At 43.9% G+C, this 26,785-nt stretch overlaps 1 protein-coding gene across 1 annotated transcript; it reads right to left on the bottom strand.

The window, feature by feature from the left end:
* Positions 1 to 143: 143 nt before the first annotated feature.
* Positions 144 to 25,660, bottom strand: LOC311016311 (fibroblast growth factor receptor-like 1). The gene is made up of 7 exons (XM_084013935.1): positions 25,370 to 25,660; positions 24,634 to 24,729; positions 9,319 to 9,591; positions 3,557 to 3,643; positions 3,153 to 3,437; positions 2,086 to 2,439; positions 144 to 1,719 (listed from the first exon to the last, which is right to left on the bottom strand). The coding sequence occupies exons 2-7, from the start codon at positions 24,716 to 24,718 to the stop codon at positions 1,271 to 1,273; spliced, it is 1,533 nt and encodes a 510-aa protein (XP_083870061.1). The 5' UTR covers positions 24,719 to 24,729; positions 25,370 to 25,660; the 3' UTR covers positions 144 to 1,270.
* Between the last annotated feature and the right edge of the window lie 1,125 nt (positions 25,661 to 26,785).

The raw sequence follows: 26,785 nt of genomic DNA, 5'->3' as shown, positions 1-26,785 counted from the left end.
CCAGCGCTTATGTTTTAGGACAGGTAACCGCCACTAGAGTCTCTTACTCCCAACGATTTTTACCTTTTAACAAGCGCAGACTGCAGCCTTTGAAGAATATTCACAGATGGAACAAATGTATTAGTCTTTGTGAGGCATGTAACTACTTGGTTTCAGGTCATTTAATCAAACTAGCAAACCATCGAACTTTTATATGATTTTAGTTTTTGAGCTTTCAACAGAATACATCATACAGGATTGTCAAATATAACCAATTACATACAGAAATACCTAAATATTGGCATGATCTAAATGTGATTAAACTGGGTGACAAAGTACTCAAAATGTACTATACACAACAGTATACTTTAATAATATTACATAGATATGAAAAAACGCCTCACTCTGAAAAATAAACTTTTGAGACATTTGTTTTTGCAAAATAAATTAAGTATTCATGACTTTGATTATAAATGACTGTAGCTTCATATACTGTGGCTGGATAAGGTGGCATCCTCTGCTGGTTTATCTCAGCATGTCTACCTACCATAAAAAAAAAAAGATGAAATGATAATGAAGACCAATTCAGTTAACATGGGAACACAATTCATCCATCCCTTGCAGTCTCAGACAAGGTCGGCGTGCCATAAAAAGGTGAGAAATGACCTAGCAGTCTACACACAATCACTTTTACCAGAGAACAAAAGTGAGGGATGGAGAAAGGTCATATACAGGATAGTGGTCAGCATTCCAAACATTATGCATCTTTAACAAACAAGAACGACCTGAGTAGGGCACAGAACCAGCCCTTTTGTGAATCTTGAGTACCATTTTTTTGTCTTCATCACCAGGCAGAACATACGGAGCCCTCAGCGCTCCAACAGCTGAATAAGTGAAAGGTAAAACCTGACCTCCATTTTCAGCTACACCTCAAGTAGGAAAATGCAAAATTCCACTGCTGAGGAAGACCTTTCAGCTGGCCTGAATAGCTGCTCAAACTCACACACAAAAATGTCCTTGTCCTTTTTTTTGTATTAAGTGCACAACAAGGATGAATGGATTTTTAGTGGTGTGAGAATCTGGTAAAAAATAAGCACCAAATATGAATGTTTGGATGTAAAAACACAAGGTGTGTATCACTGGCCACTGTTTGTTTCCCCACATGCACATCCTCCTAACAATCTCCACCTATGAGAAGAGTCTTTAAAGAGTAATGCCACTGAGCAGCTGCTGTTCAGTCCAGAGCTCATGCTGTGTATGTAGTGCGGGGAGGGGTTATTTGGCACCGAGGCTAACACTGAAAGTGAATGTGTTGATGCTGATGTACTTTCCCGTCCACGTGAGAGTGAGTGTGTGTGTGAATGTCAGTGTAGATTTTGGGGTAGATTTTCGGGGGGATTGTTGGTCCTCCCTGGGTGAGGAGGAGCTGCTGCTGCTGCTGCGTCAGGTACTCCTCATAGTTCATGGAGCTCATGCAGTCTTTGTCTGGGCTGGAGGAGCTGGAGGACGGCGCCACGCAGCCCCTCTCCCGCTCTCGGTACGGCAGCCGGTGGGAGCTCGGCATTGCCTGCGCGGCGGCAGCTGGAGCGCTGGGAGGGGGACAGTGCTTTCTGCTCTGGCAGAACCACAGCAGCACTGTGCCAAAGATGAACACGATTCCAGCAGGGATGCCAATGATGACGGGCCAGGGGAGGGAGCTGGAGGTTGGCGAGAACATGGGCATGATGGGAGGCTTCGTGTCTGCAAAGGAAAGGTACAAAATAAAATCATTCAAATGATTATTTTCTGTTGAATAATTGATTAACCGAGTAATCATTTCACCTCTTAAATGCTTATAGTGTCATTTATTTCCTTCGGTTTATCTACAGCAAAATTAAAAAATCAACTGAATAGCTTGACTGCCTTTTGAATTTGACATGTTTTCATTTATTCAGTCCTCACCAGTACTTTTTTGCGTGTCATTTCAGTTTGATATCCCTCTGATGTTACTGTCTTAAGTTCACTAACAACCACATAGGGATACCACAGATCCTCGTCCAAGCCGCTGATTTCTTTCCCTGCAGTACGGTTGTGAGTGGAACGTTGTAAACATTCCCCAGAGCTCACCTGGCAGCACAGTGAGAAAGGCGCTGCGGAAGCTGTAGCCCATGGTGTTGGCGCCTAAGCAGATGTACATGCCAGCGTCGTCCTCCTTGGCACGGGTAATGAGCAGCTTGTTGAGGTAGGAGCCGTCGGGTCGCGACCACACCTCCCCCATGGGCAGCACCACGAACCGGTGGTCTCCCACCTCGATGGTGGAGTTGTAGCGACTCTCCTCGTTGGACTCCACGCGTTTGAGCCACTGGATGACGGGCTTGACGTCGCTCCTCACTTTGCACTGGAACGACGTGGTGCCTCCGTAGTCCACCGTTGTGTTGACCGGGTGAGTGCCGGTCAGAACTGGCTTGGAGTTTGTCCTCTCTGCACACACACACAGGAAAAACTATCAAGACACACACGGGCATTTTTTTTACATGACAGCCCTTCTGCAGATAGAAAAAGTCTTAGTTGTCTATACTGTTACCAGCCTCGGGCTTAGAACTTATAATTGACAGAGAGGGAGGAATACCACATGTAACACAAGAAGTATGTGTGATTAGTTTCCTCTCTTTCTTTGCTCCTGGTTGTACAGCACACATTTCTCCTGGGAAAGGGGGGGGGGGGGGTCTGGCAGACAGCTGGCCTTTAATCTGCTCCAGATTGGGTGGAGGGTCTGTGAGTTGAACAGTCTCTTTCCCCTCTCTCTCTCCCCCCTGTGCAAACACCAGGGCACAAGCCCTCAGTCTCATGCCTGCTTCCTCAATATGCTTCTCATATAGATGATTACACAAGCACATTCATCCATGCAGCAAGGATATGAATAAGACCTGCTGATGGCAATCAGACATCAGGAGTAGGTAGATCAGAGAGCAGATTCTTTTTTAAAGGTAACATATCTTCCTCGGTCATAATCAGAACCGATATTACGCTGTTTTCATTTCCTGCCGTGATGTATAAAAGATGACAAAAAATGATCCATACAAACCGCGGCAATCAATTAAATGAGTCACCTCTGCCTCATCTGTCTGCGTTAATATTTCCAGGTGAATTGTGTTCGGTATGCGTACAGCTCAGCATCTCTGTGGGATACTCACGTATGACCTCAACTTTGTACGTGGCGTTGATTTCCCCGGCCCGGTTGGAGACCCTGCAGGTGTATCTGCCGCTGTGCTCTGGCGTCAGGTTCTTCAGACTCAGAGTCCACTTCTTCTGACGGCCCTCGCCGACCTCCTGCTCGGTCAGCGGTCGGTCGTCCTTCAGCCACACAATGTCCGGTCGAGGATTTCCACTGGCCGTGCATTTGAGCCGCACCGAGCTGCCGACGGGACGAGCTATCACCCGTTTCCTCATCTTAGCTGGCTGTGTGAAACGGGGACGCACTTTATGGGCCGGAGAAAACATTCAGTTAGTTACTTTACTTACTATCTATAGTAAATAGGACAAAATATGGAGAACATTTACCACTGCACCACTGATTGCATGTCAATAGAGCTCTTACCAAGTTTTTCTGACAAGCCATCAGCGTCCAGGTCAGAATCTGCTCCATTAGCCGCCCCGGCTCCGGTTTTATCAGAACCCGAGTCATCTGTTAACACAGCAGGAGGATCAGTTAGTCAACAGCCAGGTGGAGTCTTTAAGCAGTGAAGATAAAGGAAAATCCTGCGTGCATATTAAGAATGGACTTTAATCTGAAGCATTAGAAGGTAATTTATTATCAATCTCATGCTTCTTCTCACTATTTCTCACTATAAATGCTCTTTTCAGATTGTATGACAATATTAAAGGCAGTGTATTCTATGTATTGTATGATATTGTAAGTATATGGCTACTTTTAAAGACTGCATTAACGTCACAAGAATCCCGCTCTTAATTGTCAACAGTTTCACCGTCACAGCTCTTATGGCAGCGACCCAACACCAAACCGGCCCAGCGAAGTGATCTTGGCTCTATTTGAATAAATCTAGCATTTATAGAGAGGCTCCACTGCGTGGGGGTGTATTGCTCAGGTCATAGTCTGTAGCATTTGGTAGTAATATGATCAGTTTTCATAAGCCACGTTCCAGGAGACAGCTGTGGAGTTTATGTAAATTGCTGACATCATGCTGCGAAGCTAAGACAGGGCTTAGAGAAAATATAATAAGTGAAACCCAATCGAAGGTTTGTGATGCGTATCGACTTTTTCGAGTTAAGCATTGATGAATTAACGGTGCAGATCGGGTTCCTTGCCAATATCTGGCAATATCTGCCCCTCTCTGCGTGAAGAGATGTTAAGCAGATGGTTGTTGAAGAAGGGCTGTCGTTAAATGCTTTTATGTGACACCACTGAGCTGTCACCTCACATCAGACACTAGTCCAAGTCATTCTTAGTGTTCTGCCAGTTCTGTACCCTTTTGTACCTCTGTTTGATTTCAAAGTTCAGTGCAGCCTCAGGTTGGATTTTTTTCGAGATGTAGTTTGGCACACTTGATTCCCTCTCCGGGTTTGATTAGGTCAGGTAAAGAGGCCAGATGTGACTTCTAACCCCCTCCTTCTGCCTCCCTCCGAGTCTCCCCGAAACCCTCAAAGCTCTCCAGGGTTCTCCGGGTACAAACCTTCCTTTGTTTGTCCCCTGCAGCACCAAGGCCAGTCATGATGTCATGGCTATTTGAAGGGGTTTAACTGGCCAACTATAATAACCCATTCCTTTAAAAAACAGCCTCCACTGGAAGAAATATTTCTCTGTTGCTCATTTGGGCTCTACACATTCCTCCTGGTTCCTGAACCTCCCAATCCAAACAGAACATGGTCCCACACTGCCGGGGTTTTCTTTTTGAGTTTTTTTCTTCCTGAATCTATTTCCTCTCTACTTTTAGGCGATTTGAGTGAACAATGGGGCCCTTTATATGTCTGTCCTGTTGAAGCTATCCCTTGCCACTATTGTCTTTACACCATATTGGCTCACTTGATTGCAGATAGGTGCAAGGTATGGTCGCCCTATGATTGTTATGTTTGAAAGATTGAAAAGTAAAATAATCAATAAATAAGTTGTGACTAAGAGGCCCATTCTTGTGTACTGGAAAATAAGGAAAAACTGAGTGATCAAACAAAAAATCCTTATACTTTATGTATTATATGAAATCAAAGGTTTGTTATGCAAACGGATATTCAATGAGAAAGGTGTTTAAATGCAATCAGCGTCCTTCCATACATCCATTCATGGTCTCACTACAGTGTTTAGGGTCTGACACCACCCCCTCCCACTTCATTCACAAATCCAGCCACAGGAAACAGGTCACTACGCACACTCTCTCTGCTGGTCTCCTGTGCCAGTTGAATCGCAGGGAAAAGACTGATGATTTGAGGTTACAATGAGCTCCAGATGTTGTTGGGGACATCATAATGTCCAGGGAAAGTTATGCGCCTGGACCTTGCATCACACTCTGGAAATCTCTAAACAGCTACCACATGTGATCAGTCACACACTGCAGTTTATCCAATAGTTGGCCTGACCAGGTCTCCAGAGAGGAGCGAAATAAAAAAAAATGTGCCACGAGAGCCAAAATCTCCATGTAGAAAAAAAATAAGCGCCGCCAGCCCTGTATTAGCCCTGTAATATAATATCAGTGCAGACATAAACATTAAAATCCAATCCTGTAAATGTTAATATGACAATCCCATGTTAATGCTAATATGAAGCCTGCTGTAGACTGAGCAGCTGAGGACAGAGAGTGTAGGAGCCCAGTTGCTGCATCCATCAGTCTGTCCTGGTGGGGGTGCTGGGAAGTGATGTGGCCAGTTGTCAAGAGACCACCCCAAACAGGGCCCAAACAGCCAGCTGGAGGGATTGAGGAGGCGCCATGTTGCACTGACTGACCAGATTCTTCAGATAGCTCAGGGGAGGACAGGCTGTCCGCTGGCAGATGGGAGGAGGGATATCTCTCCAGCTGAAGTGGAACCCCCCCCCCCCCCCCCCCCCCCCTCCACCTCCTCCTCCTTACATCACCCAGCAAAACCCCTCACTCTCTCACTTCCAAGTCTTTGCTGTCTCTTTATCTTTCTTCTGCTTTGGCTCCTCCGCCGGGTCCCAGGCGAGGTTTAAAGTTATGCTTTCCACGTTGGGCCTTGAACTTGAAAAGCAGCCAGGATTTCGTCCGACCCCTTGTCCCCTGACCGGCAGCTACGACTGACTGCATTTGCTTCTTCTTACTTCTTCACTCTGATCCAGTAAAAATAATAAACTGACCTGAGGGATACTGTATGTGGAGCTATGCTGGGAGTTACCCTCATTTACAGTATTCCAAATAAATAATCTCTCTCCTCTGATCTCTTTGAGCAACACAATAGGCCTCCTCTGGTCACTACAGTGAACTGCACACAACTCAAATGGATAACGATTAGGTGATTCGATGTTAATGGAAAGTCTTGCTCATGATAACTGCAGACTATTTGGCTCTATTAAGCTGACTTCAATCGTAGAAGTATTTGGACAATGAGGCCCCCTAATGTTTAAGGCAAAAAGGCACCCAGAATGCAATGCAGCCCTGTTGAAACAATTATCTATAAAAACAAATGCTGTGGCGATGGTCTGCCAGTGACTAATTGGATGATGGACAAGAGAGCAGCTTGCTAGTTGAAGACTAGGCTGTTGAGTGTCTCGAATTGGTCTGTCATGCACTCGCCACCACCAGAGGACAACTAGGAAATGGAACAAACCAGATCAGGATTTAGAGTCTGGCCAGAAAGTCTCAAAGTAACTCCATAAAGGGTAAAAACTCTGATAAAAATCTCATGGAAATATGCTTCCAAGAAAGACTTATGATTGAACTTCCAATGGTATTTTTTTCCTAACGTAATCACCGAGTGGGAGCAACGCATGCAGTCAGGTTGCACTGATCCGCCGGCGATCCCTGCCAGCTCCATCACATCAGTCTTAAACTGTCTTCATTGAAGTCTTCATACTCACTCAGTCGTACGGCAGCAGAGGCCAAACCAGACAAATGATCCGTCACGTAAACACATCGCAGGGAAAAAATGTTATTTATCACCGAGATTAATTGCCTAATTTAGGTGGTAATGTATCAAAATCATCAGTCTATTGCTCCCAGCTTTAAAGCAATATTTAATCCAAAAACAAATGACGTGTGCATGCACAGTTTTTATCTTTAAATGTATTTATTATTTTCAAAACAGCTGTTTAAAGAGCTCAGTAGTCAGGGAACTTTTGTGGACCATTTTCCCCTTATTTGTATTTGCTTATTTTCATGCAAGCTCTTACAAGAATGTCATAGCATAAACTATTTTCTATTCCTAGGATTCTATGTAATAATACATTACATCATAGTGATGAGTCTTTGCATCTTTCTTTGAGACATCTTTTTCAGAATCTCAACAACACCACTCTTTCTAGTTTGCCTTTCGTATATTTTAAGGTATTATTCAGCCTCTATAAAAGTTGAGGCAAATGCATGGTAACTATTTGGAGCATTTTTTTTAAATTTACAAGTCAAAATTTTGCCAAATAACAACAATCAACACCGGAAAGTGTGACTGCGCTTGTCATGAACAGGCTGTTTCTTTTGTCCATTTTAATGTAATGTGTCTAATGATCTATGACATCCACTTCAAGTGACACATCCTAGTCAAATGATCATGCAGACTTCATCTGAACTTCAACTGAACTTCAACTTCATTCAGTGCTTCCACTTGAACTGGAACTTCACCTTCTCGCAGCAGTTCCATTTTAACTGATTCGTTGATTGATTAATTAAGATTAATTCATCTGATTTCGGTAATTGTATTCCGACTGCCATTTCAACTACAAATATTTCAGCTACTTCAAACGGTGAATTTTCAACAATGAGCACACATAAATCTTCCTTCCTTTCAATTTATTTTCGACAGTGATGTCCTTAATGTTATAACATCTAATCTTGCAACCCTACAATAATCAATAGGCTCCACTCCCTATTGAAATCATCTACATTTACTTTCCACAGTGGGAAAAACATTAAATAGGCATAATCCATCACATCAAAATGAATGATTCTGAAAGGATCCAATCAACGGAGCCTTCAAACAAACTTTAAATGACATGGTGGTAGTTATCCATCACATGATTGATTCTGAACATGTTCCACAAGGATGTGTTTAGTGTTTATAAAGACTCAGAAAGTCTTTTAAGTCCAATGTAGACACAGAAATAGCCACGTCTATCTTTGATACTATATAAGACAACAGTAGCATGAACCTTGACATTACAGCTGGCTCCGTGCCTTCATCTCCAACCTTTCATTTTAGCACAATCAGCAGACACCCTCTCTTTGAACTCACTGGCAACTTCATATTGAGGGGGACCCGAAAATAAACTTTGGTCAAGACTATTCCCATCTCATGAGAATTCTTTACTACATAAAGCAAAGCTTTCTGAAGTGCTCGGTGTTTTCCACATCTGCCTGATTATGGCTCTTCTTCTGAAGCCTGGCTGTCATAAGACTAGGCTGCAGCTCCTCCTGCAAGAGAGAGGGCGCAGACTCTGGCCCTAATTAGGCATCTTAGAGTAATTAGACTAAACACAGCCTTCACGCTCCACTCCACTCATTCATCATGCTCTGCTCTAGCGCAAAGGAAATGCACTGTATGCACATGCACAAAGGAGTAACACACTGGGTCAAACTGTGGCTTAATCCTCCAGGCCTCATTCAAGAGCCGTGTTCGAGTCTGAAGACAAACTGGCACTATTACACTGAATGTGTTTCTTATTGTGGAGCTGCAGACCTCCTGCCTCCACAGAGTGTAGCCTAAGGAAAAAGGAAGAGCTTGCGATCCAACTGAGTCACAGAGGATGAAGTAGTATGAAACAATATCCCACGCCGCTGTTGACTTTGGGCGAGGAGAGGTAGGGGCTGTAACAAATACAATAGATGAGAGGATCAACCGCTAAACCTCCATAAATCCACTTGTGTTAGACCTTGACCTCTGTGAGTGATGCTGTCTTATAACATTTGAACTGTGGTGCCGTAAAGTTGCAAATATGACTTCAAAAACACCACCGTGGGAGATGATGTGGCCTGACCGTACAAATCAGGGGAGTGACTCACAGCCATGGTCTCTGGATTGAGTTACCAGACAGGTGACTTCATGTTTTACAGATGCTGAATGGAGCTGGAATTTTTAACAAGAGTGACACATTTTACATCCCTCCATGATCTCATCTCAGGAACCTGTAGAGCTAACCAGTTCTACAGACTCCAGTGTGATACACTCGACTCTGTCTGCACTCACCGATGACGATGAGGGTATAGTTGATGTTGACGCTACCGAAGCCGTTGGTGGCTTTGCAGATGTAGGATCCCGTGTCGTCCGCCTCCACCTCCTTGATCTTCAGGCCCATGCGGAGGATACGGAAACGGATCCAGCCGCTGTGGATGTTGCGCCCATCTTTGGTCCACATTATGAGGGGCGGGGGGTCTCCTTCCACTGGACACGGCAGCTTAATGGCACTCCCGAGACGGGCCATCTGTCTGTGAGAAACCTTCTCAGACACCCGTGGAGGTCCTGAGGATACACAAAGACAGTAATGGAGAAGTCTGTGAAACATAAGCCTTAATATGGTTTCACGGAAGGATCTAGTTCAGATTTCTCTTTAGATTTTAATAATCTGTAGAGGTATATTAAAAAATGAGCGGAACAAATTCTTAAGAGAAACAATTTATGGAAGAAAGATTTTTTTTTCTTGTTGGCAGAAAACTCTCATTCATTCAGTAGTTCTGGAGCTTTAATGGACCTTGTGGTGAAATTGCTTTACTAACTGCAGTTTCCAAGGTCAAGACTCTGAATCTCAATGGATTTTCTATGTTCCCCAGTTGGGAAACTACTGATCTCTCTTAAGTAGCAGGTAACACAAAATTTTGCATTACAAAATTGAATGGGTTTACTAACCAAGTGACATTGCATAAACATTTTTTCTAACGTCAAGTGGACAGCTTGGCAAACACAAGTGTATTGGAATCCGCAAATAAAATAAACGTATCTTGATTTCCTCGACCAAAACAGCTCTAAAAACAGCTCAGTTAGGGGCAGAATAAATGAGATAAAGGTAATTTGTCATCCTTTTGTCTGATTACCCAGAAATGTTATAACCAGATTGTAATAATTGGGCGAGCCCAGTCATCCACTGCCTGCACAGAGAGGGTAAAGTGTTCTGGCTCTGGTTTTTGCGTGCAAGAGATCAAAGCGATGAGGGTTGGCAGGTCGCAGTGAGACGGACAGCAGCCTGTTCTCCCTGCTCTTAATTGGCTCAGGTCTGCTCCCTCAGATCTGGTGAAGTGGAGCAGGCCGAAACAGCCCGCGATGGTGTTCAGCACCCGGCATTCAACTAACCCCCCGCACCAAAAACAAAACAAAACCCTGGATCGCTGAGCGGACTAGACACCGAGGAGAAACAAGAGATTGGGGGAGTGAAAGAGGGGATGGAAGTAAAAACCGAACCCTATAGCTGCAACAGCCTTCATAAGTACACAGTCTGTGCCTTACAACAAATGGCCTGTCTGGTAGCAGTAAAAACAAGGGGAGGGTAAGTACACATGGCCTCTTCCAACACACACACACACACACACACACACACACACACACACACACACACACACACACACACACACACACACACACACACACACACACACACACACACACACACACACACACACACACACACACAGTCACATTCCTTTGGTGCATTTCACACATATGGTAAACAAGAAGATCATTATACTGATGGGGCTGAAGGGGGGAGGTGCCACAGGTAACTCCATCTGGCTGTTTTATTCACATTGCCAACAGATGTATCTCAGCCACAGGTACAACATCTGGACCGCTGACCTTCAAGCTAAAACAGCCAGACTCGGCCAGATTTATGTCACGCCACAAAGCAAAGTGGGTAAAAAAGCGACACTTGTGAGCGTAAAACCAATGGAAACCTCCTTCCTTTTTTGTTCCTCAGCCATGCATGAAGATACACACACAAACTCAAGAGTTTTCCTTCCTCTCTGTGGATGGCCTTTCCTGGTCCACAGCATGCACAGGAAATTGGAAGTGTCATTGTTTATGTCTGTGGAGAAAATGCGACCACAGTTTTTTGGCTGTTGTCAGCCGGCCCAAATCTCGCTCCTCGCAGAACAGAGTGGCTCACTGTTCAGTTTCTGACTCTAAAGACTCTGCTTCAGGAACACAGACGGGTCACAGCGCTGGCTTGGGGCTTCTGGAGCTCATTTGGACTGAATTGATCCCAAAAAACAGAATTGCCTGATAAAAACATAAATACATGGCTGCCAAATCTTGACCAAACAGGCTTCATTCATCTCTTCTGACTTGTGGTCCAAGTCACTCAGCCATGTGCTCCTTCTGGATTAATGGAGGGAAATGACTTACAAAAATAAGGCCTTATTCATGTCAAAGGTTCATGACCCACCGTAGGTGCTGTTTCTATCAAACAAACACTTCTTGAGAGTTATAGTCTTCTCAAGAAAATGAAAGGGGACAGGGACACATCTGAATTCTTTTTTCCATTCGTAAAAATAATCTTGCACTACAAAACCTCTCTGCACTGTTGCATTTGACACTCATTGACACTCAATCTGTCTTCTAGCTCTGGCTAAATTTGCTTGTTTGGCAGACTGTGATGGTTTTTAAGATGCTTTTTTATTTTGCCATGTGACTGTTATTAATCACTGAAATAGGCTGCTTTATTTTCTTACTTAGAGTTAGAGGAGATTGATACTGTTCTTAGAAGTCTTCTCATCTAACGCTCTCAAAAAACAAAACATATTTTCAATAACTTTTGCTTTAATTGTGATAAAGGTCTACGTGATCTTGGACTTGGGTTATTCAGAACGGTGCCAGGAAACCTTTGGATGGAGCTCCAAGTGCAAAGAATGTGCAACAAATTATTTCCTCCCTCCATCTGAAAAAAAAAACAAGCTTTGAAGTCCTCTGAAGAGGTGCTGAAATCAAGGACATCGCCTGAATAACTTTATAATTATTTGTGCTGTGAGCATGACCACCATCCTTTCTTCATCCTTTCTTCAACAGGGACTCTTCCTCCTCCTCCCGTCCTTCCTCTCAAGGACAGGTTCTCTTTACTCCGACCGATTATCAGCCCGACCGATATTCAGCATTTTTATGAATATTTTTTAAACCGATTTCGTTTGAATAATTTAATTTTAAAATGTGCTACTTTGACTCTGATACAGCCACAGTCATACTCTCTCTGGTCTTTAGCAATGTCCTGCCCACAGCAGCGGCAGCGCTACCTGATTTGTTAGATAGTCCAGCCTTCCAACAGTGGAGGCTACCGTCCCACAGCAGAAGTAGGTATAAAAAGACTGCTATCGGTGAGCTCAAGTTTTTTCTTTAAGGTTCAATCACTTATTTAATTTACTTTATAAAAGTTCAGGGAACTATTGCATTTATTTATTTGGCACTTTTCTTTTTACTGCAAACAAATACCGCTTTCAAATATAGGTCAATGTATCAGCCTCCTAGATTAGTAATAATCGGTATCGGCCCGGAAAAAGCCATATCGGTCAACCCCTTCTCTTAACCTTGGAGAGGAGACCTCGGAAACTACCAAACAGAGGCCCTGTGTGAAAGGAAAATGCAATTCTGAAAATAATTGTGCCATATCTGCTAGATTGTAAGATATATAGCTGTCTTCTGAGGCTCTCTCTCGTGGTTGCTGAACTAATATTATGGTCCTCAACTGAGGCTTTGATGAAAGGGAATCTACAGGATTTATGACAAACTGGTGAGCGTTTCAGAGTATTTTACTCAAATTGTTAGAATTGTTAGCTGTTCTGTAAATGGAAAATGATACACATGACCATATGGGCTTTCCCGTATTGCAGCGTTAGTACGGTGCTCCTTTTTATAGCCGAGCTCCATGTGTGAATGGAATCTTTCATAGCGCAGGAAGAGGAGGAGGAGGCCTGGCGACTCTCAGAATTAGCTCTGTTTTTCTTTGCTCAATTTGGTGATGGCTTATTTTAAGAGAAGGGGGCACATTCAAAAAGAGGCATTCTTGTGATTGAAACTAAATATAGCCAATTTTTTTTTACAAAACCTTGTGCGGGTTAATGAACTGTTGATCTGACGTGCAGGCATCTGTGGAGGGAAATATGTTAGGAAGAAGGGATCAATTTAAAAAAATAGAGCCTACAAAGGCTGCCAGACTTCAGCAATGTTCAGATGTGCTGGCACCTCTCCCCTCATTTACTGTTTCTCTTTTACAAAACACCTGTGGATATCTAATGATGTGTACATGCCTTTTTCTTCCCATACAAAGTGCTTTGGGCTTTCTAGTCATCGCAAACATGTGAATAAAGGGTTGGTTTGGCTGCTGACAGCCACTCCAATAGCGAACACCTGAAACCTAACCAACCGCAATGAAAACAAACTTGATAATGCACGCAGCAGCGTCTACCCAATACAAGACAGAGTTGTTCACGCAAACATCTTTGAATAAAAAGGCTTTGCCCTTCAATCCACAGCCAACTGTAAGAATGTCTTGCGCATGAAAAGGCTTTTGCACCGGGCCAGACGAGTGATTCATTACTTAGATAAACACTGAATGTGTCTTCAATACAAAGTATTTACATAAAGGATAAGAGGCAGAGAGACGGATAGAAGCTGGAGAATGCTTCCTCCTACTCAGCAGCACTGTGTTAGCTCAGCAGACCGTACATGAGCAGACAGACCTCTAACATAACAGAGGATGTTTAATGGAGCCTGTGCTTCCAGGGAAACACTCTTAAAAACCCAGGAGCACTTGTATAATACATAATAACAAAATGGATGGGGAAAAAAAAGTAAGTTGAGTTCAAGGAACATGGGGAGGGAATTGAAAAAAAAAATCACAAAAAGCTACATGAAAGCTAAGAAACCAAATCCAGAGTGGGTGACTTTACTTGAGACCAGAGGAGTTGGGTGAAGGGGAAAGGTGAGGCAGACTGTGCAGCTCGGGGAGTGTGTGAAAGGCCAGAGCTTCTGTTCAGAGCCGGCTGCGGTGCTTAGCTATACATTTCACAAGCGGAGATAAAAATCGGCATAAAACGGCGAGGGAGAAAGAGAGCGGGGGAGAGCCACCTTGGCAGATCAAGAAAGGAGGTGAGGGACGGAGGGTAGGCAGTGACAGGGTATGTGCGGGTGGCGGTGGAGGCTGTTCTGACAGCCGTGGGGTAGCCAAGGGTGAAGAATGCCGTCTTTTCTTACCCCTCCAGACGACCTGCCCAGCAGCTTCACCCAGCGTGGTAATCAATACCTGTTATTTTCCTCTCTCGGCTTTCCAATCAATAGATAAGAGCAGGGTAAGACCAGCCGGGACAATGGCTCTTTCTTCGGCAGCATCTGATGTGGGCTGAATAGCAACTGCTTCGATGGTGGGAATGGTACAGGAGGAGCGATTGGGTGACATGAGAGACAGGAGGGGGTGGATTGTAAAGAAAGAGGCAAAGAGAATAAGATGCTCCAGTTGAGCTATCTGCTTGTTTGCAGTGAATCTGCTTCCTTCACTAAAAGGCCTCTGAACAACAGGCTCCCGCCGACCCTTCATCAAAAGAACAGGAAAGAAATGGAGAGAAATTACTCCAGCGTCATAAAGCTTCTGGAAACATCTCCATCACATGGCCTACTCTTAACAGGCCCTACTGTGGAGCCTTTGAACTCTAAGCTGCTATATTTCATTAAACTTGACTGCCTTTTCCCGGCCCCAGCTGCCTTTGTTGGAGCAAAGCAGCGTGTGTGTGTGTGTGTGTGTGTGTGTGTGTGTGTTTGTAGGCGCTTTACTACTGTCATCTGTAGCTCCACCCGAAATAAATCAACTAGACTGAAACATGTGTTTGTAAATAATATACATTTCTGACTATTAAATAAGTATGTTTTTTATTAAATAAAACATTAACATTCAAGAAAAAGCAAATGCTATATATTTAGCAAGATTTGATTGTATGAAAACCCCACTTTCATTCAGGTTTTCCCATAAGGGCGCCATACTTTTCCATACTTCCACAAGCCTGGAAAAGGACAGAGCTCTTATGGAAAGTCCTTACCTTGAATTAATAGAGGCCTTTCATATGTTTGCGGTGAGTGGTCATGTTGTCTTATAACTGGATAGTGTATCTTAGTTTCTGTGGAACAGTTTATAGCTTGCTTTTCCAATTTTTCACTTGGTCTACCACTATACAGTGTTACAGTGGCATTTTCTTTTCTCAATTTTTGGCTTATTATTATGAATATTACCTTTAAAGAGCCTTGTGATAAATACCAGTACTTACATACATATTATTGTGTATATATTGGGATGATTGAGAGAGTTTCGTTTCTTCTTCTCTTCTTCACATTTTATTTTGTTCATTTTTGCCATTGTTTACTTAAAGGGTACAGCTTGAAATATTTAATATATTTCTCATTGTTAACAAAAAGCCAGACTGAAATGAAAGTTTTGTCTGTTATTCCTTGGTGCCATAGACCACAATTGTTCAAAAACAATACAAAAACATTAAGGAGCCTCATCGCTTGGTGACATGTTCCTTCATTACCATGAACAACGTCCTCCCACATACACCATCCTGCCACAAACAGTCACTAGTGTGTCAAATGTGTCACAATAAGCAGTTGAAAATAGTCCCAAACAAATTCACCGTTTGACAAATTCACTAAAATATACAGTCCATCCTTCTTTAAAGATCTTTAAAACATGAAATGATATATGTGTAAAAGGTTTTTAAAGATTTACTTCAGTAGGAACAAATGGGATCGAGTCTGAGAGTTACATGAAATGATTATGGGGCTAAAACATTGTTGGTTTGAGTCTGGATGTGTTGACAATAACAAAAATATAGATTATTACCCACAGTCTCATTCTGGTATAATGTAAAATTCATCAATATTCAATCACTATTCATATTAAATGCACTAACAAAAAAAATTCAGTGGCTTTTCATGCAAATGTGCGACAGTAATTCACTGATCTTGCGGGTCCTAAAGAGCGCACAGTGAGTGGCACTCTAGTCGCTTTATCTCACTCCATTAGGCTAAGGCCCGGTGCACACACAGGGGCTGAGTGTGTGCTTAGGGCCACTTATCAGGAAAGAGGCGACAGGAGGGAGGCTGGGAAGGCAGAGAAAGGGCAGATAGAGTGACAGACAGAGACGGAGAAAGAGGGGTCAGAGGAGGGGAGAGAACGAAAATCAAGCAAAGGTGCGAGAAGTTGGGTGAGGGTTAAACGGGGGATGGCTGATTCAGAGAGTGGCAGGGAGCAGAGGCTAAGATGGCAGAGAGGCCTCCTTTAACACACAGCTCATAGGGAGAGGAGGGCTGCATAGGGGAGTGAAGGGGGATTAGGTGGGCCCAGGCGGCAGTAACCAGGAATGCCAACAATCTCACACCCCACTCCCTGGCCCGGACTCAGCCTCAGCCACATGACACACTCAAACAGAGCTCTCTCTCCAGTACAGAGCAGGGCACCACCAGCACCTGTTTAGAACTGTCTGCCTCATACGTTTGGAGATGGACCGACCACTTAGCACAGAAAGGGACATTGTGTGAACGCTCGCATGTGTTTGGCTGCTCTGGACATGCCGGGGGTATTGTATCTTATTCTCTCTCTCACACACACAGAGAAATGCAACGTTATACTGTAGGCCTCGTGCCACAGAAAACCAAAAGTGTTAAAGATTAAAGCCCTTACCATAGATTCATATGAAACCACATCTTCATCCATAGCAGTGGTCCCTAACCTTTTATCCACCAAGATAGGAAAGCAGGGGAAAATAACATTTATGTTCCTCAATATTCAATTATTTTCCCCTAGATGGTTCTCTAATCCAGCGGTTTCCAGCCTCGGGTTTGAAACCCTCACATGGATTCCACCATAAAATGAGACATACCAAAATGATTAAATTGATATAGGACAGATTCAATAAAAACTCTAATTTGTTGCTCTTTATACTGAATATGTATATTTCTTTAGACATATAATCCTCCAAATAATATAACGAGTGAGAGCGTATTCAGGACTTTAAGTATTAGCACTAAAACATACCCATGTCTGCATTTGATACCAGCTTTCATACTTGAACATTTCTGATGCTTTGTTCTACGGACACTTTTTAGTTGGTACCACAAAGGTACTGGCCGTTTATCCTATATACTGTACAAATGAAATAGACATCTCCTCCCCCAAAACGTTGGGAACCATGGCTCCAGAGCTTCCTACACAATAAACCCTGGAGGCATGTTACACCGTCTCCTCATAAAAAGAACTTTGTTTATGTTATTTCATGGCCTCCATCAGTCAACAGCGAGGAGCATCCTGCCACTCCCTGCACGCCTCCTCCTCCTTCAACCTTCCTGCATTCCACAGTGGGAAGAAACCATCCACGAACCTGTGTTTGGCTCTTTGTGTACAGTTGACACAGTCAGAGTCCAGTCTGGAGGTGTTGAATGAGATACAGATGTCTCATTACGCGGAGCCACCGTCGCTCTGCGTTGGTCTGATGTTCTACCGACTGGCAGAGAAGCACAGAGGCGGTAAACAAGACGGTTCTCAGCCAGACATGCTGTCACCGGCGGACCAGTATGTGTGCCTCTGCTTGTCTTTTGGTCCCATCTGTGTGATGATGAGGATGATGATGGCCAAGCCTGGCACAGAGTGCCCCTCATTTCTCCAGCAACACTACACCAGCGTACAGTTTGAAGATCAGCCAATCTCCATGACACTGGGAAGCGCTTTACACCAGCGCCTTTGTCAACAAGGTCTTTTCAGGAAAGGGCCATTGACAGACTGCGATGTAGCAGGAGTGTTCGGGCAGAATGGAGCGATTCAGAGCAGAGCAGGAGGGAGGGAGAAGCTCGGAGAGGAGTGGGTGAGGGAAAGAGAAAGGCGGGTGAGACAGACGAGACGGAGAGGGGAGAAGGGGGAGCGGCAAGGCGAGACAGACAGACGGGGTGGAGGAACTGGCAAAGCTCTCACTGACAGCAATGGGGCCTCTTGACAATCCAGGAATATTGTCTGAAATCAATCTGTCACCGTGGAGCTGTTGAGCCTGTCATTACGACGTGGTACTCGCCCTTTCACAGTGACAATTTGTCCAGTGCTTTCCCAGTTCACCTTACTACTCGGGTGTACAAAGGTCACTGCCCTCTATCCATCTCTGTCTGCCAGTCTGGCTGTAGCTCTCTTTGTTAATCAACATTGCAGTGCTTTTACCAAGGTGACCTGCACAGGAACAGGCGGCTGATGACCAGAATAAATGTCCTGTTTCAAGGACTTCTGTGACAGCGTTGAATGCCTTAGATGTAGACTGAAGAAGTGCAACATTTAACCTGCTGGTGGCGCTGGAGGGAAGTCAGAGAATTTTCAAAGTCATTTGAATTCAACCGCTAGGTTCCCTGAATATGAACAAAAATTGATGGCCATTCAATCGTTGGTAAATGTCAACGTCTAGGTGGCACTTCAGGCAAAAAGTCAGCGAATGACCACATTTCATGAAAATCCATCCAATAGTTCTTGAGATATTTCAGTCTGGTCCAAAGTGGAACCAACCAGAAAACCCACAGACAAGCCGACATTGGTATCCCCAGAGTCTCGCCTCTAGCGTGGATAGAAATAAACAAAAAGAACAGTCAACTCATTTTCAAACGAGACACAGAAAAAAGTATAAATGAAGCCAACATCTGCCAAGCCTCTAACTCGAAGTACATTCAGGGGGCTGATCCAAGAGCCAAACTCGCATCCCCTTGCATGAGGAAATCAAATCAGTTTCACTGCATGGTGCAGAATTCCATTCTGGGAGAGCAGTAGCTCTGCTATAAAATATGACAGATTATACTCTTTGCTTCTGAAATGATTTTTCCTCCCTTGTCCCACTCCACTCTTCAAGTCAAAGCCGGGACATATTTTTCCGTTCATTGCGCTGAACGAAGAATCAGGGCTTCTTTGCCTCGTCGTCTCACCTCCAGTGTTGTGAGAGACTGCTGCTGGAAATTAGTGCAAACAAACTCCCTCATGAAAACTCTTATTTTGACTAACTGGGACAAGCAACCGCCCAGACCAGACTCTTTATAACCACAATCAATGGGGGACAATGCACAAAGATTTCCTGAGGTCACTCAAAAGAAAATGAAAAACAAAGTGGAAGTGAAAAAAGTCTCAAAGGCCTGTGGGGTCTCATTGAAGCTCATCGGAGGTGAACTGAAAGAGGGGGATTGAGGAGGGGAGGATGGAAGAAACTGGATGGAGGGTTCGGGTGTGTGTGTGTGTGTGTCGAAGGCAGTGGAGGCCTCATTCAGAGCTCGTTATCCCAGCCGTCCCCTGGCCCGGCTTTCTTCAGGCTCAGCCAGCCATCACTGTTGCCACCACCATAACTTTCAATCAACCTTTTAACTGCAGAGCCTCAGAGTTAATGTGTGTGTGTGTGTGTGTGTGTGTGTGTGTGTGTGTGTGTGTGTGTGTGTGTGTGTGTGTGTGTGTGTGTGTGTGTGTGTGTGTGTGAGGTTTTGTCAGAACAAAAAGTGACTTCTAATGAAACCCCCAGAGAGAGGGAGCAGGAGAGAGAGAAAATGTATAATCCTTTTGACCTGACGTCTGATATGAGATTATAAAGATGATGATGAACAGAATGAAAACAATGAAAGACTTGATGGCACCGAGAAGTGAAAAAAAAACAAAAAACACACTCATCATCCAGTTATGTACAACAGGTACATCCTGGCTGCTCGATTTGGAATTCTGATAAGTCTGCATGAGGCTACAGCAGCAGGTTGTGGCAAGTACAGCAAACAAGCACATACAGTAAGATGGGAGCAGATAATATTTCTGCAGTTTAAATCAGCCTTTTATTCACTAACATCACAATGACAACTGTTGAACTTGTCCAAACCTGCGCAGTCCAAGCAACATCCTCAAGGCCACCGTCACATGAATTCAGTACGGATATGTTTTCCTGACATAACAAAAGGTTGTCATGGTACATGTTTTGTAGGGTTTTGGCAAAGGTTACTCCACACCGAGGAGTCAGCAGAAGATGCAACAAAGGGGAGCCAATGCGAGAGAAAAGACATGGAGAAGCAGGGGGAGGAAAGAAATGCGCCTGCAGCTACAGAATCATGGTCCGAATCATCTCCAAATTGAAATTTACCGGAAAACAAAACCAGCTTCTCTTGTTGAGGGGTGAAACAGGAGAGCAATTAGAATCTCATCATTTCATTTACTAAAGAGACCGAGTGAACAGCTGTGAAATACAAAACAGTGAGGAGGAGGAGGAGGAGGAGGAGGAGGAGGAAGCGGGCGTCTCTCTACACGACTTGGCTCCTCAAAAGAAAAGAGAAAACAGAGTGGGACTGGAGAAACGAAGGAGGCTTAGAAAGAGGGGTTTCAAAAGACAAACACTTCCCACTGTGGAGCTGAAATGTTATTGTAAGGTCACTTGTAAGGGTCAAGCAAGGCGGACCTCCCCCCCCCCACCTACAGGCTCGGTCCACTCTCTCTCCGGCTAAGGGGTGTACCACAGCAGCCTTAACTCTGGAGGCTAAACAGTGTCCGGTATCATCAGATGTGTATTTAACACCAAAATGCTGTCAGTTAACATAAATCTGCTATTCGTACGCCTGGCAAATCCCACAAGTCAGACCAGAGCATAAAGTTGATTATCATCTGAATGGCGGCGGCCTGGCATCTCCGTGTGCACTTTGTAAGCGGCTCCGTGGGTTTTTGCGAAGGTTAACGGGAGCAAAAGGAATTCTATTTAACCAAACTCAAGTCCATTCAGCGAAGCAGGAAGAGTGTGTGTGGTCTGAAAAACACTCTCAGGGGCCAAATGCCCGACAAACTAATGAGCGTTCTACACAAACAGACCCGTCGTATGATTCCACGGGGTGTTTTTTTCTCGAAAATGTAATTCCCGTCATGTGCATTGAAGCATTAGCATACAGCTGGAAATGACAAACACTGAAAGCAGACAATGCCTTGTTGAAATTCCACATGAATGCTAATTGAAGAGGCCATTAAAGTCAGTCAATGAGGGGAGCGACGCTCACAGGGATTATATGACCCTGCTAAAGTAAACACCAACTGACCTCCATTATGGCTACTTATTACAGCTACAGCCCTTTCCTTTCTTTCCCCTCGGAGGGGTGAAGTCTGACACATTCCTCTCAACGAATGTTTCCTCCCGGCCTGACAGGGTCGGCAGTGTGTGCTGAAAGATGGGGAACATGGATTGCTAGAGCGGTGGTAACATTATTTCCGTGATAGAAACAGAGGGATCGTTGCAGAAAGATGATTATTTCCACCTGGTTTGGGGGCGAAAGAGGTTGAGCGGGAATAGTTGTTGTTATACCTCTGAGGTTTTCCAAATTGCCCTGTGCTCCTTGGATGTCTCATTATCATGACTTTTTTTTCTCAGGGTAATTTCAGCCTGCTTAATAAAACACACACATATATTCAGAATCACGAAAGCGGCGCTCATTCACTCTCATAACTTCTTCTCACGCACCTCGATATGGCAGAGCCTCAGCAAAGAGAGTCCCCCTTCTACTGTGAGTTCTAATAAATGGCAAATAAGTCCGGTGATGGGGAGTGTTTAAAATTAACTACTGCTGCCTTGTCCAACCTGGGGGACCGCCGTACGTAATAATCCATCCATTGTTCTCCACAAATGGACCCAGACTCAGTAAATAGGGCGTACAGAGCTGAGAAAGGCTGGGTGAGAGGTAAAGGTCATCTCATGCCTTGTTTTAACGATGGCACATTAACTTAACTTACTTCCTTCGACTTAACGCTGGTAATAAATGGGAGGAAATGCAGAGGGACGCAGGGAAAAAGACGGGGGACAAGTGTAAGAAGGGCGGCGAGACGTGTCTCCTTTGGAAAACTGGAGGCAATGCGCTGAACAGCCGCACTGATTTATGTAGATAGAGAGAAGACAAAACATGACATTAAACTGATTTTATTTAAAATACCTAAATGGAGCATTAAACTACGAGTTTGTGGAGGATTTAAAAAGAGAAACGAACACGCCACACAGCCGAGCTCACAGCATCCCACCGGCTTGGCCCACAAGCCAGAACACCATTGTTACACCTTCTTACTATTCAGGAGCTATTTAACAAATAAAGAGGACTTTGGGGCATTTGCTTACTGAAAAAGTAGCCTCATTACGGTAAAAGGAAATGGAAAACTGTCTGGGAGCCAAATAGCCTTGTGATTTTAAAAGCCCTTGGCATACAATTTATCTCATAGTACCTTCTTGTTATGAAACCATGATGTAACTCTCCTATAAAATGTATATTTTCCAATGGGGTTGCAAAACAGATTGCACGCTCTAAACTTCACCAGAGGGCTCCAGAGGCGAAGCGAACGTGTTTATGGTTTAGAAAATAGGAAATAAAACCGAGTCACATACATGTGCAAAAAGGCACGACTGTATTTGTTGCCTGTTTCTAATTAAAAATGCATCAAAAGTGTGTGTGTGTGTTCATTGTTAGCTAGCCCTTGTGCATAACAGAGACACCTGGTGCCTCTCTGTTTCTCCCAGGGTGCATTTCTGCAGATCCATATGTCCAGGCTGCTGCATTCCTCAGTTAGTGGAGCACAGTGGTCCCCAGGCCTGTCACCACATTAGAGGCTCTGCTGAGACACATCACTGAGCACCTCCTCCAGCTGCTGGGGGTGACCGAGCACCCGAAGGGGGGGAAAGAAGGCGCTGTGATGGAGGAAGTGCAGGGGTTCCTTTGGGGGTCTTAAGAAATAATTCTTGCTTGGGCAGTAGAGAAGTCGCAGCAGTGGAGAGAGGGAGGGTCAGGATGTGTGTGTGTGTGTGTGTGTGTGTGTGTGTGTGTGTGTGGACAGGGGGTCTACGGTCAGATGTTGCCTGATGACTGACAGCAACAGGCTTAAAATCATTCACCCGTCTTCTGGTGTGTTGCTTGAAATGTTAAGACAACAGCCGTAAAGTAACGCGTCCGATGTGTTTTTACTGTTATACAGATAAGACAAAGTGGGCCTGTCCTTCAGGAATGACTGTACATTGGTCAAAGATGTCATCATACATTGTTAAATTTTACAGAACAGTTTTACGGCTTTTCTGGCCTTGGCTGCACTATAACAGCACAAGCTTCGAGTCAAAACCCCCAGGCTGTATTTCACAGGTTGTCAGAGTCAAGCTGTTGCCTTTGGACTGTAACACAGAACTCACTGTATCAGAGCTGCTGGGAGAACTGTGGAATATTTACTCCTTACAGATTGTCAAGCATCATACAAAATCCTCTCACTGCCAACAACGTATCTGCTGATGTGTCTATCTGTCTCTGCATCTGCAAGCACTTTCAGAGAAATCATGAGAAACATGCTGTAAATGCTCCTTTTGTCCGCTATATCCATTTGGGCCTCCGCTCTCCACCATCCCATCAGATTCTTCCTCGGATTCCTCCCTCACATCCCTTCCTTCTGTTAATCTGTAAATATACAAAATTGCCTGTCTAATCTTATTGAGCCTTCACGCCTTGTTTACTTTTAGTTTAGTTGTGCCGTGGAGGCACGACCGCCACGTTTGAATAAGGCATTGTCTCCAGACCCACAGGTCTAATCTCTCCCTCTCAACTGCCGCCAACCCCCCCTCTACCTTGAGCCCTGATAGCCACATGCAGGTATTGTACCTATCAGACGCCTCTTGAGTTCACTGCCATGCTGAGCTGGCGAAGAAAGAGAGTGCTTTAGAGTGATTGTTTTTGGGCTTCCGGGGGGAAATGTGTCTGGCTTTCAGATTTCTCTCTTTTCTCTAATTTCAAGGTTTACCTCAGCCTTTGAATCAAGCCACTGTATTACATCAGACGTGTTTCAGTAGTCTGATGGAGGATGAAATCATTGAAATGGCCTCGACAGTTATTCACAACCTGTTGACAAGCTCACCGTAAGCTGTCGTTATAAAGAAAAGTATTGATACTAGCACAATAAACAGTGTAGTGAATTGTGGTCAGACTGAGGTCTCCCAATCTCCTCTCAGATGTAACACACACACACACACACACACACACACACACACACACACACACACACACACACACACACACACACACACACACGTGGATGCAGAGCTGTAATCTCACACTGACTTGTGTTCTTTCACCCTGAGAAGCTGATGGATAATGTTTGTTTGGTTTAGCTGTAGTGAATTTGCGCACACACACACACACACACACACACACACACACACACACACACACACACACACACACACACACACACACACACGGCCATGACAGAAACACACACAGACTGGAGGTAGGGGTTGGCTTGCCCTCTCTCATTCCCCTGCCCTGTGTTGATTTTGGGCCCGGTTTAGAGATTTTTTTTCGTTCTTAGTTTTCCGTCTCTTACTTCTCGGTATGAAAATGTTAAGGGCCAACGGAGACTTTCTTCATGCTCACCAGAAACCAGCCAGTCAACGAGGTATAATGAGCCATGTATGAATCTAGTGTTACCGTCCAGTTTTAAATCACGCAATATTTGCAGGAAAGAAAATATGTTCATGAAGCAGCTCTTACCTCTTGCGCAGTCGGTCAGTAAAACAGCCTCGAGGATGAACAGCACAATCTTCAGCATGCCCATTCTGTCCAAAGACCACTTCATGTCCCCTAAATCTGAAAAAACACATGGTCAACGACACAGGGTACATATGCGTTTTAATCTCATGGGGCTATCAGAGGAGTTACAAAAATTGCTTATCAAGTTGATTTCACATACTCTAAAAAAAAACATGGAATATAACATTATGAACAGAAATATAAATTACCATTAATTACAAGTCAATTTTCATGCCTTTTTCTGGTTGGCGGTTTTTTTTGTTGAGTTGACCTCAAATGGTTCCCAAACTACACTCCTGGGACAATTTAGGGTCTCAAATGAACTCAAAAGGAAGTAGATTTAATGGTAATATTTTTAGCACTATAGCTAACCCTTGAGACTGAATATTCAGTCCAGCTACAGCCTTTGGTCAAGTTTGGGGTCTGTCTGTAAATGTAAATTTACATACTTTTAGGGTCCTTGTAAGTTGAATAAGTCCTGGTATTTAATATCACCGTTACATCTCGTGCAAATATTCAAATTGAGCTAACCGAGGTCTTGAATAAGCAACTTAATTAAACGTCTGTTTTAGCTAGTTTATCTCTGCTCACAGTACATTATCACTGCTCACTTGTAGTTAAACATGCAGATAAATTGGGACATTAAAAGAAAACAAAACATAGAGGAAAGGCCAGTATAAATATGTCGATAACATACCTGGATATTCAATGAATGAAGTCAACCTTGTGTCAGCCTCTTGACAGAAATGTTTTGAGCTAAAGTCCGTTTTGAGCCCATGAATTAAGTGACAGTGGTCGACTTTTCACCGACCTCTAACAGACCAGCACGCGCCTGTTTCTGGGATAAAATAGCGGATTCAAAGGCCGAATTAAACCGGATACTTCCATAAAGCACAATAAAAAGGAGCATATGCTTATTATTATTATTATTATTTTTGAACTCGGGGGCAGTCCCGTCCGTGTAGTCCGCTTCGTCCACCGGGCGACTTTTCCAGTGAGCACAGAGCGGAGACTTGTTGTCCGTCCCAGCGTTGCAGCTGCAGGCCAATCAGAGCGCGCGGAGGCCGGACACGTTTAACTCTTCATCTCCTGCCCACACAAACCTCTTCATCACACAGCCAGTATATCTGCACCGCTGTCAGCTCAGTGTAAAGAAAAGAGATAACAGCTGTGGAGATTAAAGAAGGATACAACACACAGACACACACATCACTATTAATCAGAACAATTAGGTCCTACGGCGTTATCAAAGGGAGGCTATTGGAATACGTTACTGCTATTATTCTATATTAGATTAAAACAAATAATAAGAAAAACGATTTGCTGGGCATCGCAGACTCAAATATCCACATTGTCACTGAAGTATTTAGTAGAGAAGATACAATATTTTCTCATTTAAATTAAAAGTAATTCAGTAGGTTCAGTAATATATTTTGCTATGACTGATTAATGCCATTTTAATAACAACGCCATGAACAAGTGCTGCCACCTAGTGGTCTCTATGTTGACAAAGATAAGTAACACCAGCGATAACGGTTTCACTCATCATGTTAACAGCATATATGTGACCAACTACTGTTTTTGTCTCTAATGCAGTACTGACATTTTGGGGTCTCCAAGAAAAACGTTATTATAAAGCCCTATCTTGTATTTTCTTAGAGGGTTACTCCAGCATTTCTTCCAAGAGATGTGTGGATGAACAAAACAGCACCGTTGTATTCCCTAGTATGTCTGGAAGCTGGATCCTACACTTCCATAATACAACTAATAGTATATACTTGGACACGCCATGTCTGACAAAGACCCACATTTTTCAAACTCCATTCCCCCATTTTTGTAACACAACTTTGTTAGATTGTTTTTAATCTTCATAACATAGCTAAAATAAGGCAAAGTTTCTTTTCAAAGCTCCCTCCAGAGTCACAGAAGACATTCAACAACTGTTTTCACAAGCTGAGGTGATTCATGAAAAGTCAGAAATTCAGTTAAACAGGGTGTTCCTCCTATAATAAATGGGCCAACACTGCCAATTCAAGTGGCAGGAAAAACTTGCAAATAGCAACGGAAATAGCCCGACGCTGAAAATGAATATCTTTGGAAAATTCAGCCGTAC

This window comes from Eutrigla gurnardus (assembly GCF_963514095.1).
Source record: "Eutrigla gurnardus genome assembly, chromosome: 7".
Classification (NCBI taxonomy): domain Eukaryota; kingdom Metazoa; phylum Chordata; class Actinopteri; order Perciformes; family Triglidae; genus Eutrigla; species Eutrigla gurnardus.
The sequence above is the reverse complement of the archived record's forward strand: the minus strand, read 5'-3'. Positions and strand labels throughout refer to the sequence as shown.

Excerpts from the sequence above, each read along its gene's own strand:
- LOC311016311 (XM_084013935.1), bottom strand. The coding sequence starts at position 24,718 with ATGAAGTGGTCTTTGGACAGAATGGGCATGCTGAAGATTGTGCTGTTC. Across the intron at positions 3,438-3,556 it reads TGGCTTGTCAGAAAAACTTG|TGCGTCCCCGTTTCACACAG; the intron begins GTAAGAGCTCTA and ends CGGCCCATAAAG. Across the intron at positions 1,720-2,085 it reads CTTTCTCACTGTGCTGCCAG|ACACGAAGCCTCCCATCATG; the intron begins GTGAGCTCTGGG and ends TTTCCTTTGCAG.